The sequence below is a fragment of the Arvicanthis niloticus genome, chromosome 8 (genome assembly GCF_011762505.2).
Source record: "Arvicanthis niloticus isolate mArvNil1 chromosome 8, mArvNil1.pat.X, whole genome shotgun sequence".
NCBI lineage: Eukaryota > Metazoa > Chordata > Mammalia > Rodentia > Muridae > Arvicanthis > Arvicanthis niloticus.
Window position 1 is genome coordinate 8,561,370 of NC_047665.1, and position 15,771 is coordinate 8,577,140.

Genomic DNA, 15,771 nt, shown 5'->3' on the forward strand with positions numbered 1-15,771 from the left:
AACAGTGGTTCTGGGCGCTTGGGTGGAAGTCTCAGGGCTGTGGGCTGCTGTCTGGATGTACTTACACTGTCAGGCAACAAGTGGAGCTAAGCCGCCCGCCCGTTGGCTCTTACTCTTTATTTAGTCCTGCAAGCCTTTGTTTGGGTTTGGTATTGAGGATTGAACCGAGGGCCTCCAATGAGATCAGCCACTGAGCTCTACCCCTGAGCTACATTCCGAACGCCAGGAAGCCTAACTTGAAACTACCCTGTCTCGCTTCTCCAGTTCCTGGAGAAGGATGGTGCCAACCATATTGACCTCTTACAGTATCCCTAACAGAAAGATGTTACCTTGCCATTTTCCCCTACAAGGGAGAGTAAGGTGAGAGAAGACCAGTCAACTTGGGTGTTCCAAGAGGATGCTTTTCCTCCACTCTGCCAGTGGGGGGCGCAAGGGGCTTGGGCGAGAGCCTGGAGCGGAGCACAAACTGGGCAGCGACCCGGCTCGCGAGGGTACGTGCCCGCTCTCGCCTTCCCTCTCTTGGAGACTGGGCTTCTGGACTGGGTGGGGCCTCCCACCGACCCCTGGATGTCCACTCGCGTGGCCTGGAGAGGGCGTGGCCTAGAACTCCGCCCCCTTCCGCGGGCTCAAATTGCGCGGCGCCCGTAGAGGCGGGGTTAGAGCGCAGCGGCGGATCCCCGAGCGGCTCCTGGAGGCCGCCAGGCAGCGGCCCAGCCGGGCACCCAGGTACTGGCGTCCGCGAGGGGGTTCCTGGGCTGCGCCCTTCGGGGTCCCATGGCCCGCCGAGGCGCTGGGGAGGGTGTGGGCGGTAATGGAGTGTGCCAGATTCCCTCGGCTGGCTCCGGCCGCAGCCTCCGCCCCCGCCTTCCTGCGGCGAAGTGGGGCTGATTGGCGCCTGCGCCGCCGTGTGCGGTGGGGACGCGGCCAAGCGCGGGGCTGGGGCGGGAGACGAAGGGAAACAGAGTCACGTTGGCAGGGGAGCATCGTGCGTGGGTGGCACCACTTTCTCTGGCTTCTAGAAAGGATCCCCTCTCTGGCCACGCGTAAGGGACATGGTCTCCCGTCTCTCCCCACAGGGCCAGTACCCCATTTTTCTTTTCCCCTTGCAGAGCCCAGGGGTCCCGCCCTGACCACCAGTAGCCTCGACCTGCCCCAAAATGGCTAGGACCCGCTCCTGCGTCCTCCTTCCCCACCCCTCCCCCTCATATCCCGAGCCCCTAACGTGCTCCCTCCTCGGGCTCTCCACAGTGTCAGCTTACACGCCTTATATAGTCCGAGCAGGCTCCGGCGGCGGCCTGCCTGCCGGCACCCGGGGAAGGAGGGGGAGCTGGCCCCTGACTCACCCCGCCGCCCTCCTGAGATTCCAGGTTAGCTTGGGCAAAGCAGTGCCAATTAACCCCACAGCCAACCCTTAGAAGAGGAATTGAGCTTGATGAGGACTCTCCTCTCCTTCCCAGTGGCAGGGGCCAGGGTGGGGGAACCACCTTGTCTGTTGTCTGTGAGACGTTGGCCTGCCAGGTGCCCAGCCAAGCCAGAGGAAGATACCTGCCTCCTAGTGCCTGTGTGCGCTGAGCGTCCGCCCGTGCCTTCTTGGTATCTGGCCAATGCTAATGCCCAGATCTGGACCTGCCTGCCAGTTTGCAGTTCAGACACCCACTTTCTCTTCTTTCCTTACAGGAACAGACACCATGGATTCCTTCAAGGTTGTGCTGGAGGGACCAGCCCCTTGGGGCTTCCGTCTGCAGGGGGGCAAGGACTTCAATGTGCCTCTCTCCATCTCTCGGGTGAGCCTAGATGGGGGAACGAACTTCCCAAGCGTTCTTGGGTGCCCAGGTTTCCAGTGGATCATGGAAGGAAACAGCAGGAGCAAGCCAGGACCAATAGGACAGGAGTCTCCAGGTCCAAATGGACACTTATTACCAGGACTCCTAACTAGGTGGAGAGTGGAGATTTGCTCCTCTACCTTCACGTAGGATTTGATGCTCTTCCACCAAGCCCCCTGTGCCGGCCATCTGTGAGTGCCAAGGGGGAGACTTTTCCTTCAGTATTGGAGTCTGATGTCTCCAAGAAGTGTCCTAGCTGGAAGAGCAGCATGTGGAACCAGGTCCCCAGTAGAAGTAGCCATTGTCATCCTGTTTCTCCAAGTGACAGAGCTCAGAGGGATGGAGGGTTTCTCTCAGCAAGTCCACAGCAGCGCAAGGGTTTGAACTGAGGCACAAAACGGCTTGTACTCCCTGTCCGTCTAAGGACGTGGAACTCTTCCTGCCCCCTGTGAGGACTTGGTCAGCTGGTGCTAGTCTGGCTGTGTGGCCTTTGACCCTAAGCAGAGGTGCAGTGAGGCTAGCCTACAGGATTCCTGTTTCCATTCCTCAGTCCACCCTTGTGGGGGGTGGAGCTGGGAGCTGACTCCTCCCTGTGGCAGGGGGATTGCCTTATAAGCCCAAGAATGCAGCCCCAGCTGGGATGGCCAGCAGTGGCTAGTCAACAGAGCCTGAAAGGGTTGGCGTAGGTCTAGGCCCCTCACCTGGCCCTCAGTCATTTGTGTCAGTAGGACTCAAAGCAAACTTTCTGCCCAGAGTGGGTGAGGCCAGCCTTCCAGCTTGCTATCTCAAAGTGGCCTAGGGGGTCAGAAAGGGGGCAGGGACTTCCTGCCCTGACATCCGCCTGCCTAGAGAGGCCCACCCAGCCACAGTGTAGGCAGTCAGCTGTTGGCAGGAAGCCCAGGGCAAGCCCAGCCCAAAGGGGCCTGAGAATTTCCAGGCACTGCTCACCCGAGAGAGGTATCAAGGCTCTCCTCTCTGTGGGAGCCAGACATGGTGGTCAGGGCAGGCAGGCATGCAGGCTGTCTTCTTCCCAGGATCCTTCTCTGGAACTGCCTTGGAATCTGCTCCAACCAGCAGGATGACTAAGGGCTATAGACCCTTCCCCCACACATACATCCTACGGTTTCTTCCTCCCCTCTGGGAAGGTGCTGGCCAGTGTGGTATAGCTCTTAGTTTTCTTCATTGGCAATGAAGGCCTTGCAGATGTCGCCTGTTGGGGGCACTCTGGCCCCTGCTGGCCCCTGGGCTCCTTTGTCAGCAGTGCCTTAACATGTGGGTGGGGTCACCCGCTGAGCCCTGCCCTGGAGTGAGTTAGGCCCTGATGGGTGGGGTGGTCTTTTCTAAATTGGGCCAGCCCGCTATCCCTCCCCTGACCCCAAAGTGGAGGGAGGAAGGAGGGGCTAGGGCTGGCTGTGGGCCCAGGCCTGGAAGATGAGGTAATGTCTGGGATTTGGGGGTTGGGCTGCTCAGTGGAGCTCCCAGGCTGACTCACTCACACCCATGACACTTGTCCAGCCCCCTGGCTTTTCCCCTCCTTAATCTTACTAGCCTCTTTTCCCAAACCGTCCTCCCCATGGTGCTCTTCTCTCTAGCTCTAACCATCGGCTTACTCCTCACATGCTTCTGCCCTCTCTACCCCATAAAAGAAGTAGTTCCACCACTTCTCCACTTTTCAGAGAGCCAGTCGCTCCTCACAAGACCCCCACCTTGGTCTTGCCCCACACCTCTCAGGAAGCAGCCTGTGTAGAAAGGAGTGGCTAAACCAGGTTTCTGTCTGTTGACTCACCTGCCTGTGACTAGGTCATTTCCCTTTCCAGTGTCACTTCCTTATCCCCGTTATTAGGGGCTCATTGGAGTGAAATAAAAGTGAGAGGGGCATGCAGACCCCAAACTTAGCCACGGAATGAGGGGTGTCTTGAGCTGTCAGTCCTTCTGCCTATCCTGCCAGAGTATTGCCATTACAAGTACCACCATGCCAGGCACCCCAGAGTCTTTTTCTTCCCCCAAATTTTATTTAACTAATTAGTTTTTGAGGCAGGGTCTCTCTCTCTCTCTCTCTCTCTCTGTAGTCTTGGCTGTTCTGGAATTCACTATGCAGACCAAGCTGGCTTCAAACTCACAAAAATCTACCTGCCTCTGCCTCCCCAGTGCTGGGTGTCTGCCCCACATCTGGCTATTCCAGTGTCTTTATTGGGTGCATTGACCCCTCATTTTTGCCCTATTATAGTGGAGTCTTCCAGTCAGGACCAAATCCTGGCTGCACCTCTTGCTGGCAGGGTGACTGAGTTTAGGTGTTCGGCAGTTCTGTTTTTTGAGTATGAACAGGGTGTATCCCCAGACTCCTCTGCAAGCATGTTGGAAGATGCGGTGTCGATCCTAGGTGTTGATGTGTTGCTATTCTTACCGTGTGTTAGCAGGTAAGAGGGTTCTGACTCATCAGCTCTCCTGCTCATCTCCCCTTCAGGCACAAAATAAAGCTGTCAAGTCCAGCTCCCCATTCTGTCCCAGAGTTGGCAGTCTCCGAGTGAGGTCCCTCTGTCCCTGCCGTTTCTAGAACCTCTCATCTTCTCTTGGTCTGCTTCAGTACACATTGCATTAGCTCACCCGAGGAGCCTCCTGGATCTCGGGCATCCTGCACCCCGCTTGGGAGCCACCATGCCCCCAATTCTTTTGGCTTTGAGTTGGGAATTTCTGGTTTGTGTGGGAAATAAGGGAACACAGGCTTGGTGGAATGAGAGCCACCGGCACCGGCTGATCCCTGGTAAGTGGTGAGCCTTGCTCACCAAAAATTTTAAAAAGTATTAAAGGAACACAGAGCCATGCAATCGATAGTACATGCATCTATGAAGGCATTCAGTGCCTGGGGGCGGGGGAGTCAGGACTTGGCCTTGGTGGGAATGGGAGGCAGTAGCAGTTCTCAGGTAGGAGACGGGACACTTAACAGGCTATAGGTGACCATGATCAATGTTATTAGCCTTCGTATCCTAGTTTCAGCAACACAGGTAGGTGGCTGTCTGGGGTGGACAATATGACTGGTAAAAACAGCCTATAAAGGGCTCAGAAGACACAGCTGTCGAAGGCTGTGGTCCTAGCCTACAGGTATGGGCTGTCTCCTGATGGTGGGTGTTTACCAGCGGTGTCTGGACTGTGAGGCGGCTTGTGTAGCTTGGGTATGCACCCATGGGCCTCAGACCACCCCTCTCCACAGCTCACTCCTGGAGGCAAAGCTGCACAGGCCGGGGTGGCCGTTGGAGACTGGGTACTGAATATTGACGGCGAGAACGCAGGAAGCCTCACACACATTGAAGCCCAGAACAAGATCCGCGCCTGTGGGGAGCGCCTCAGCCTGGGTCTTAGCAGGTACAGGTGCTGATAGGCCGAAGGGGTGAGGATAGCCTCTGGTCACACTTATGTGCAGTGACTGCTTCTCTCTTCTTCTCCAGAGCCCAGCCTGTTCAGAGCAAACCACAGAAGGTAGGTTATACAGGAGATGTCCTGGATGAGAGAGGGAAGGGTTTAGACTGGGCTAACCTACCCTCCTTAGCCCAGCCTTGAGACCCTCTCTCTGGCTAAGAGCAGAGAGCAGGGTCTGGGGAACGGGAGAGTGGAGCTAGGAGCTGCCGCACGGTCTGGGCGCCACACGTGCCTGCCTGCCTGTCTGTCTGCTTCTTCCCACAAGCCTGTGCTGTGTGTGCCTACCTACCTTTGGTCCCCTTGTCCCAGAGTGGGTTGAATTTATCACTTCCCAGTGGGCCCCTTGAAATCACAGTTACCCCTTCATCTTTGCCTCTGGCCAGATGTGTAAGAGTGGGGCCGGACCTGTCACTGTTCTTGGTGGTGGTGACTCCGTTCCCACCTTAGCCCCCACACCCACCCACCCACCCGGCCTGGCTCTGTCTCTGCCCAGGCCCTGACCCCTCCCGCCGACCCCCCGAGGTACACTTTTGCACCAAGCGCCTCCCTCAACAAGACGGCCCGGCCCTTTGGGGCACCCCCACCTACTGACAGCACCCTGCCGCAGAATGGGTATGTCAGCCCCTGCCCGTGCACTCCTACTTCTTGTGTACACCGTCCAGTCCTTTCACAAGTACACACACAGCCGCCTGCTACTGCTCAGTCTGTGCCAGACCCCAGCCCCTTAACCGTGTGGCAGCAATCCCTGGCAGTGGGTGGGGCTGCAGGAAGATGCCCCACCTCAGGCTGTTGCTCTTCCACAGGCTCTGAACCCCTGGGCATCCTGAGGTTGGGGTGTGGTGTTGGGCCAGCTGAGTTACCTTGTCTCCCTCTCCACTGCTCTGATTTCCCCCCATCTTTCTTCTCCTGTGTCTGTCCCTTTATTTGTCTATCTGTCTATTTCCTTCACAGGTGCAGACCCCTGACAAGTCAGTGAGCCCCCCTCTTCCTGTCACTTTTCTCCCTTTTGACACTCTGGGTGGTAGCCCCTCCCTACCCTGCCTGTCCTGCCCCCTCTGATTTACCCACCTACCCAGCCAAGCCCTTTGCCTCCCCTTTCCCCCACCCCCAGCTGTCACCATAACCCATGCACATCACATCCTGGGAGGGGCAGCCTCTGGTGCCCTCGGAACCGGAGGTTCTGAGCTCTGCTCCTCCCATAGACAGTTGCTCAGACAGCTGGTCCCCGATGCCAGCAAGCAGCGGCTGATGGAGAATACCGAAGATTGGCGGCCACGGCCCGGGACAGGCCAGTCCCGCTCCTTCCGCATTCTTGCCCACCTCACGGGCACAGAGTTCAGTAAGTACTGGCCCAGGTCAGGGCGGACTCTCCTGGCCTTAGCCTGGGCCTGACTTGGCCAGGACTCAAGGCTGGGGTGACCCTCGTTCCTGTTGGTCAATGCCTACCTCTGTCCTCTCAGTGCAAGACCCGGATGAGGAATTCATGAAGAAGTCAAGGTAAAAACTCGGGCGCTAGCCCCTTTCCCTAGCCTCCCACTCCTTCTTTCCAGCCACCAGCCCTTGGCTGCTCCTGGCCATTCCCTGCCAGAGCTCTCTTCTGTCCCTTCCTCCTTTCCTTCCCTCCATGCTCCCTGCCTCCCTTCCATCTCTCCTTCCTTTCACTTCCTCCTCCTTCTCTCTCTCTCTCTGCCCCTCAGGGAAAAGTATGTCCTGGAGCTACAGAGCCCACGCTATACACGCCTCCGGGACTGGCACCACCAGCGCTCTGCCCACGTGCTCAACGTGCAGTCATAGCCTGGCCTTCCCAGCCTGCCACCCTCTGCTTTCCTCTCTCTGTTACTCCCAGGGCACCCCACGGGTGCCTCCAGCTCTTGCCTACCGCTTTCATGTCCCTGGCCTGAACCTCCTACTGGCCTGGTCCTGGAAGCCTGCCTGGCACAGGGCCTGGCTTCGTCTGACACTACCTTCCTTCTTGGCCCTGTGGTACTGTTGTCTGCCAGGTCTGCGCTGCCTTGAGCATGGAAAGCATGGAAATAAACGTTCTCAGCCCTGCTTTCTTTGCCTCTGTCTCCCATCTTTTGGGTCTGGTTATGTTTTGGGTATGGGACACTAAATGGTTTAGACTTGGTGTGGGCTCTGCAGCCTGCTTCTTGGTGGGAGGGAGAACCTAACCAAGATGGCTCTGCCTTACCCATGGTTCTCCTGGATAAGAGGAGACCCAAAGCCTGCCCTGGGAGCGGGAGTACACTCTGCTTCCACAGTCTACACAGCAGCCCAGATAGCTGTGCCCTACTTAGGGGAAGTACCCTTTTCTACCTCTACCCCAGAGGGACCTAGAATCCATCCCTGCAGCTCCCAGTGCACTCAAGCATCCATGGGAGCAGCACAGCTGAAGTTAGGGGGTGGGACCATGCCCAAAGCCTCAGCCAGGCAGGGCCTTGAATGGCAGATCTTACAGCCAGGTACCCAGGACAGAAGCCCCAGCCCCAGCCTCAACTATACCCCAGGAATCCTGGCCTGGTAAGACAGTGGGCTTGGGGCTGAAGAAGGGTGGGTAGCCTCCATGGACATAGGGGTGGTGGGCTTTTAAGGCTACCCTGGGTTCTACCCTCTGCCCTTTGGGCTCCCTGAGCACCCCTACTTTCTTTGGCTGTCAGGCCCCACCACCCCCAGCCCCACCAGCCGTCCACCCTGGGCTGTGGACCCTGCATTTGCTGAGCGCTATGCCCCAGACAAAACCAGCACAGTGCTGACTCGGCACAGCCAGCCAGCCACACCCACGCCTCTGCAGAACCGCACCTCCATCGTGCAGGCTGCAGCTGGAGGGGGCACAGGAGGGGGCAGCAACAATGGCAAGACTCCTGTATGCCACCAGTGCCACAAGATCATCCGGTAAGTGTTCTCTTCTAGTGCTGATCTTTCCTGCCCTGCAGCCTGGCCCTGTCCTGTCTAATGTACCTATCCTACCTCTGCTGCTACTCAGAGAGAGTTAAGGATTTGGCTGAAACAGGAAGGGATGTAGCCTGGATCCTCGGATTTTTTTACATTTCTTTTGTACATGGGTGTTGCGTCTGGATGTGTATCTGTGCACCACTTGCATGCCTGGTGCCCACAGACACCAAGAAAGGGTGTTGGATTCCCCTGGAATTGGATGGAGTGTAGATGGCTGTGAGCCTTCATGTGGGTGCTGGGAATCAAACCTGGGTCCTGTAGAAGAGCAGCCAGTGTTCTCTCAGCAGCTGAGCCATCTCTGCAGCCCCCGATCCTCAGGTTCTTAATCCTGCACTTCCTGCCATACTCACACCCGGCTATAGCAGGGAAAGCAGGAAGGTGCCAGCGGCACCCAAAGCTGTATCTGTGGGTTTGCCACTCTCTGAGTAAAGAAGGGCCTCCCTCTCTGCTGTCTCCTCCTCATGCTTGGTCTCTTCTGAGCCTCTGCTCTCAGAGCCAATAGGCCACAGGTACCCCCTCTGTACACTGCTTCCTGGAACCCAGCCAAGCCTCACTGCCCCTTAGAGTCAGATTCCAGAATCTTCCTAGTTGTTGGCCCTGTCCCTGGCCTGCTTTTGTTTCCAGTCAGCTCTCAGGAAGAGAGGGTTTGTAGAGCATCCCCTCCTTCCGACAGCCCTGTTTAATCTAGGACCTGTAGACCCCTGCTCAGGCCACATGGAACAGGCAGGCAGGACAGGTTGTTCACCAGGGTCTCTTCAGCTGTTTACCTTCACACTGGGCAGTCCCCCAGGGGTGTCTTGGTTGACTCGGCCATCAACTTCCACCCAAACCAGGGTGCCTCATCCAGAGAGTAGATCAGGGCTCCCACTACTTTTGGTTTGTATTGCTGTATGAACAAGCAAGTCTTATAAAACCAAGTGGCTTCTCCTGAAGACAAACTCAAGCTCCAGTCTTCCTCCTGGAGCCCCTACCTCATTTGCATTTATTTCCTCTCCCTGCAGCGGCCGATACCTGGTAGCACTGGGCCATGCATACCATCCTGAGGAATTCGTGTGCAGCCAGTGTGGAAAGGTCCTGGAAGAGGGTGGCTTCTTTGAGGAGAAGGGAGCTATCTTTTGCCCCTCCTGCTATGATGTGCGCTATGCACCCAGCTGTGCCAAATGCAAGAAGAAGATCACTGGAGTGAGTGGGGCTGGCAGGAGGGCAGGAGGGGGAGGTGGACAGGAGGGGCAGGTGGGGGAGGTGGGGCAGGAGATGTAGGTGGGCAGGAGGGGCAGGTGGGCAGGTGGGGGAAGTGGGGGAGGAGATGTAGGTGCACAGGAGGGGCAGGTGGGCAGGAGGGAGGGGCAAGGGAGAAAGTGAAAATGTTAACAGTGTTCAACAGTGTTGAGCAGCTGTCAGATGTGGAAGTCTCAGCAGGAATCTCTAGCATCCTAAACAGGCTAACAGCGGAGACTGTAGCTTAGTGGTAGAACACTCGTGTAACATGCACAAGGCCCTAGTTCCATTTCTCTACAGCCTCGTCAGGCCCACTAGCCAGGATACTCTTAAAAGACCAACTATTTATTTGTTTGTTTACTTACTTATTTTGGGGGGTGTATTTATTTTACATGCATTGAGTATTTTGCCTGCACATAGGTATATGCACTCCATTCACTACTGGTACTCTGAGAGGTCACGAGACAGTGTCCCCTGGAATTGGAATCACACATCACATGTGTTTGTGACTTACCATGCGAGTGCTAGAAATAGAACTCAGGTCCTCTTAACAATTGAGCCATCTTCCCATCCTAAAAGACCAAACTCTTATTAAGAAAAAGCTCAAAAGCTGGGCGGTGGTGGTGGTGGTGCATGCCTTTAATCCCAGCACTTGGAGGCAGAGGCGGGCGGGTTTCTGGCCAGCCTGGTCTACAAAGTGAGTTCCAGGACATACTACACAGAGAAACCCTGTCTCAAAAAAAAAAAAAAAAAAAAAAAAAAAAAAAAAACGGAAAAAAAAAGAAAGAAAAAAAAGAAAAAGCTCAAGCAAAGGAAGAGAGGCGGCTCCGGCGACTGGAGGTGCTGGCTGACTCCAGGTGCCTCTGAGCCTTGGCACTACGCTCTCCTGATCAGGCGCCCTGGAGCGCCATTCTAGCTCAGGAATTCTTCTGTCTGAAATAAATAAGCCCATTTCTACTGGCCATGTCTCTACTGCTATGGCAGCCAAATGCAGACCCAGTGGGTACAGCCCTCTCGTGACCACGTCCCTTCTTAGGGTACTGTCATCTTGCTCTTATTTGAGGTCACCATTTGTTCTGGTCATTGGTTCAGCTGGAGCTCAAAGCCTGTTTTTACCTTTGTCAGCTTCTTCCATTCCCAGCATGCTTTTCTCTGGAAACTGGCAAGAACGTTGTCACTGTGCCTCCAAGGTTCTATTTGCCCAGGTTAGCTCCTTAGCTGATGCTCACTGGCTTGGCTTGTGTCACAGAATCATCTCTGAAAACTCCCATGTGTCTGATTGGATGAGGCTGTGGCATGCCATCCCCTGTAGCTGTCAGGAAGGTGACTCTTCATCCTGTCAGACATTGACAGGTGGCTTTGAGTTTCTATTCTGTTTGTCAGATGGCTGCTGAGGCCCAGCAGGAGAAGGAAGAGGCAAACAGTATTCCGTAGAGGCATAGTGTGGTCTGGGGATACAGCCTTTCATTGGACAGTTTTTCATTTGAACCCATTTGGCTTCCATTGTTGTCTAGTTCTGCAGTACATCCACCACAGGCTACATGGGAAACAGAAAACCCCAGTGTGCTTGTCACCCTCGCTGGCCTTGGAGGGCTTGGTTCCAGGACCCACAGACACCAGTGCTCAAGTTCCTTATACAGAGTGGCACTAAGTCGCACGTAACTGTGCTGTCACCTGTGCATGCCCTCTGTGCTTCAGTCTGTCTCTACAGCATTTAGAACCCCCGATCAAATGCAGATAGCTGTTGCCCTGGATTGTTCAGGGAATAATGACCAGAACTAGAAGTCTACATCTGTTCAGTACAGGCACAAGTACTTTCCAAGTATTGTTGATTCACGGTTGATTAAAGCCGCAGATGCCGGGCCTGAGGGTTCTGAGGGCTACTTGTGCTCTGGAGTCGAGCTTGCAGCTGCCAGTGGCAGTAGAAGGATGTCTGAAAAGCCACAAGCAGCCGGTCCAGTGTCTGCTGCTCCAGTGTACAGAGCTGAGACTCTGGGAGATAACTTGACAGGACTCGTGTGGCAAAGGCAGAAATCCAAACTAAAACGTCACTGCAAACTGTTCTTCCCTCACAGGCTAAACACCGCCTAAATCCAGGTTTTCTCTGCATAGCTGGGCTTGAGGCTGCTTCTGTGTATGTAGCAGGAGTTCAAACCTGGCAGACAGGTCTAGCCTGTGACCCAAGAGGACCCTGCTCCCAAGTACTCTCCCTGTGGGAGAGAGACTTGCAGGTGTCACAGGTTTGGGGACAAGGACACAGAACAGATTAAGTTTGATAACTTGAGTGAGTTTCTATTCTATACATTGGGCACTAAGGCCCAGAAAGGGGAAGAAACTACCGTGTGTGTGTGTGTGTGTGTGTGTGTGTGTGTGTGTGTGTGTGTGTGCGCGCACGCGCGCGCGCGCACATGTGAAGGCTCTCACTTGTGAACGTGGGGTAGGAGTATAAAGCTGAGGCCAGGCCCACTGTCCTCTCCCTAACTTGAGCTCTCTAGATTCAGAGGCGAGGCTGTTAGCAGCGGCCAGTGTCCACAGTGACTCTCAGAATCGTGAGAAGGAGAGAGAACCTCTTTCTGCAGCTTCACGCAGAGGTGGACAGCCTGGGTCTGGCTAGTCGACTGAGGCTTCTTCGTTTTGTTGTCCAGACATTCTCAATATGTGTTTGTAGTTCAGGGTGGCTCTTGAGCCTTGGCCAAGGGGTCCATAGTCCAGCTAGCACTAAGTCATAAGGGGAAGAGGAGACAGGTGGCACCATCTTTAAAGGGTGATGTCACTTAGTCCTTCTGCTTCCATCCTGCTGGTCAGAACCCACTTGTTAACCATACCTCACTGCAAGGGAAGCTGGGATGTATAGCTTTGGGGGGGGGGTAGCCACATATCTAGCAAAGATGGATTTCATCAGTTGCCTAAAAGGAAAAAAACTCACCTCCCAGGGATAAAAGTCTGCCCTCACCAATCTTCCAAGTGTCCTAGTAAGGGGCCTTTCTGCCCAGAAGTCCCTTGAAAATACTGCCTGCTTCTGGCTTCACTCTGTCAGGAAGCTCTGGCCCCTCTACCACAGCACCTCTGCGTACTCCTAGCATCTCTTACTACCGTCCTTAGCTGAGACTCGGCTGCCACTTCCTCAAGAACCTTCAGCCTCCTTTTCGTATTCTTAATTGTGTGTGCACGCTTGAATGAATGCAAGCATCCATCAAAGCCAGGCGAGTGTGTCAGATACCCTGAAGCTGGAGTTACAGGCTGCCCAAAATGGGTGCTGGATACTAAACTTCAGTCTTCTTCAAAAGAATAAATCCATCGCTCCAGTCCTAGGAATACCCTTCTATTGTATTCATTCATTCATTCATTTACTCACTTTTGTTAAGACAGGGTTCCTCTGTGTACCCCTGGTTCTCCTGGAACTTACTCTGTAGAGCAGGCTGGCCTCGAACTCAGAGATCCACCTCTGCCTCTCAGTGCACTACTACTGTCCCACACCTTCTTAGGCCCACCCTTCCCACAGTTCACTCACCCTATCCTTATCCTCTGACCCGTCTTGCTTCCCTGGGTGTGGACGCCATGAGCCAAGAGCAGGTCTGTTTGACTTAGGCACTGTGCCCATCGTAGAAGGTGATCGGTAAACACTTGAACAGGTGCATGGAAGTGGCCATAAGAGGAAGGCAAACACACATGGGAATTCCCTCAGAGAAGGGTGCATGCCGAAGAGTGGTTTATGTCCCAGGTAGCACTTGAGGAAGGTGTGAGGGGAAATGGAGGAATTAGGAGCTGAAGGCAAGTCAGGTGAGCTTCAGAAAGCTGCTATTGGGGCTGGGGTGGGGAACTATAGCCAGGATCATCCCAGAGCTAAGATGACCCCCAAAATTACGTTTGGCATGGCCACACTTGTGTTTCTGAGTCAGTAAGCATCTTTTACAAATCCCAGCTAGGTGTAGCTGGGTGGTACAGTGCCTACCTAGCATCTAGGAGGTCTTACATTTTGTCTCCGGCACCAAGAAAAACGAAAGGTTTCAACCTAAGTATTCCAGTCATTCATAGTGAACTTGGGTCCCTGTCTGCAAACCTGGTCTATTTTCTAAACAGCCCAAGATCGGGTTCAGGTACTCAACTCGTCAGATAGGTAGCTAGGCTTTACAAGAGGATAAAGCTAGGTGCCCCACACAGCCTCTGGCCCTGGTGAACTTACCGTTTCAAGAACGGCCAGTTTTTCCCTGGGGAGATTTTATCACCTGGGTCTCTGCTTCCTCCAGTGGAGTCGAGTCCACTGAGGACCCACAGTGGGTTAGGCACTGTCAGAACAGAACCATTTCTAGAGCAGTTGCTGGCACTTGTCTTCTACTAGCAAGGAGTGGTCGGGGGCGAGAGCAACAGGCACGTTATCTGGGAGGATATTAGTGAAATAACTGCTACAGGACAGTAGAGGACAGGCCCTGAGTGCAGGGTAGGGGACGGGGGTAGCTTAAAGTAGTCACTGGTGTCAGAGTGGGCCCTGTGGAGAAAGTGACAGTTGTACAGAAACTTAAGTCACAGGTTGGGAGACCTGACGTAGAGAGGAGCTGTGTGGGCGGACGGAGAGCTGGGGTGTAGCTCCGACACAGGTGACACAGTCAACATGTGAGCGACCAGGAGAGGGGGAGACAGGACAGGCCTGCTGACTGCTGGGTCCTGCACAGGCTATTTATAAGACAGGCGCTTCATAAGTTACATAGGCCAAGTTTGAACTCTACCCAGCAGCCCTTTAAGCTGTCACCCGGCTGGATGTCTGGATGTGTCTTGAAGGAGCACCCTTCAGTACTTACTGATGAAGGGAAGGAGAGAGAGGGGAATTTAGAGTCATGGTGGCACATACCTGAAAGCTCAACACACTCAGCAGATGGAGACAGGAGCATCGGCTTCGGGGGTTCAAAGCCAGTACAAGAGACTACCTCAAAAAAAAAAAAAAAAAAAAAAAAAAAAAGGGGGGGTGAGTTTTGGTCTGAACAGATAAAGGACTTACCATTTGAGATAGGAAGTCTTGGAGATATTTGAAATATGCAAGTCTGAGACCTGATGCTAGGGACCTTGGGGGTTGCCAGTGTAGTGGGGCCTGCCAGTGTGGCTCTGGGAGCTGTGTATATGGAGATGTAATATTTTACAGCAGTGGGAGGGGCCATGTCAGCCTTCCTGTGTTCTCGGGGTCCGGCTGAGCCTGACGGTGACTGTGGCCTCTTCCAGGAGATCATGCATGCCCTGAAGATGACCTGGCACGTGCATTGTTTCACCTGTGCGGCCTGCAAAGCACCTATTCGCAACAGAGCCTTTTACATGGAAGAAGGGGCCCCCTACTGCGAGCGAGGTTTGCCTGGAGAAGGCAAGGAGGGACTGGGGGTGGGAAGGGGCCATATGGATACAGACCCTCCTTTCTGTCCCCATTACCAGACTATGAGAAGATGTTTGGCACAAAATGTAGAGGCTGTGACTTCAAGATTGATGCTGGAGACCGCTTCCTGGAAGCACTGGGCTTCAGCTGGCATGACACGTGCTTTGTTTGTGCAGTAAGCACCTCCCTCTCCACCCACCACCACCCCAGTGCCCTCTGTTCCTTACTACCCCATGTCCATCTCCTGCCTGTGGGATATCCAAGAGCTTGGGCCCCACGTCCATCTGTCTGTGGGATATCCGAGAGCTTGGGAAAGGGCCTCTGCCATTCTCTCTAGCCTCATGTGACCGGACCTTCTTTGTCCTCAGATATGTCAAATCAACTTGGAAGGAAAGACCTTCTACTCCAAGAAGGACAAGCCCCTTTGCAAGAGCCATGCCTTCTCCCACGTATGAATACCTCCCACACACTATTGCCACCCTACTCCTCCTGAAGGGTGAAAAACTAGAGCGATCACCCTGGACCTTTCTGGGTAGGGCTGGCAGTAGCTGTCCCAGCCCCAGCTCCTGGCTAGATCCTGGGGTTCCCCCTTCACAGTCCCCTTTCCCACACTTCCTTCACCACCTTCACTCACTGGTGCTGGTCTCCTAGCCCCAGTTCACTCCGGTGCCATAATAAACCTGTATCTAGCTGTGTGCTGTGTGCCTCCCCGCTTTGCATCCGGAATGGTGGGACTTGAGGCAGAAGGATGTGGGTGAAGACAGTTCTTGGGGTTGAGCCTCTTTGTCCTCATGGGGATGTGGAAGCTGCATGGTCACTGGGAAGAAGGGCAGTGTGCACCCCACACTGCCCACAGAGGTGAAGGAAGCCACTGGTAGGAGTTGGGGGGTAGAGGCGGAACATGACTGCCGGGTGAGACACGTGGCATCAGCTTTCCACCATTCACCACCTAAAGAACTAGAACGGAGATAAGACCATGCTGAGAGGGAGGGAGCATGGCGTGCTGGG

At 54.6% G+C, this 15,771-nt stretch overlaps 1 protein-coding gene across 5 annotated transcripts; it reads left to right on the forward strand.

Moving 5' to 3' along the window:
* The first annotated feature begins 504 nt into the window (after positions 1-504).
* Pdlim7 (PDZ and LIM domain 7) lies at positions 505-15,458 on the forward strand. 5 transcript variants are annotated; one of them, XM_076938961.1, is made up of 14 exons: positions 505-726; positions 1,678-1,784; positions 5,032-5,183; positions 5,267-5,297; positions 5,731-5,849; positions 6,189-6,209; positions 6,440-6,576; positions 6,698-6,734; positions 7,696-7,757; positions 7,895-8,129; positions 9,191-9,371; positions 14,619-14,739; positions 14,823-14,938; positions 15,132-15,458. In XM_076938961.1, the coding sequence occupies exons 2-14, from the start codon at positions 1,689-1,691 to the stop codon at positions 15,216-15,218; spliced, it is 1,395 nt and encodes a 464-aa protein (XP_076795076.1). In that variant the 5' UTR covers positions 505-726; positions 1,678-1,688; the 3' UTR covers positions 15,219-15,458. The 5 variants fall into 5 exon arrangements, with proteins under 5 accessions (XP_076795076.1, XP_034365773.1, XP_034365774.1 ...); XM_034509882.2 differs by lacking the exon at positions 6,189-6,209 and having other exon boundaries at positions 509-726; XM_034509883.2 differs by lacking the exon at positions 5,731-5,849 and having other exon boundaries at positions 514-726; positions 6,189-6,205.
* Positions 15,459-15,771: the final 313 nt, after the last annotated feature.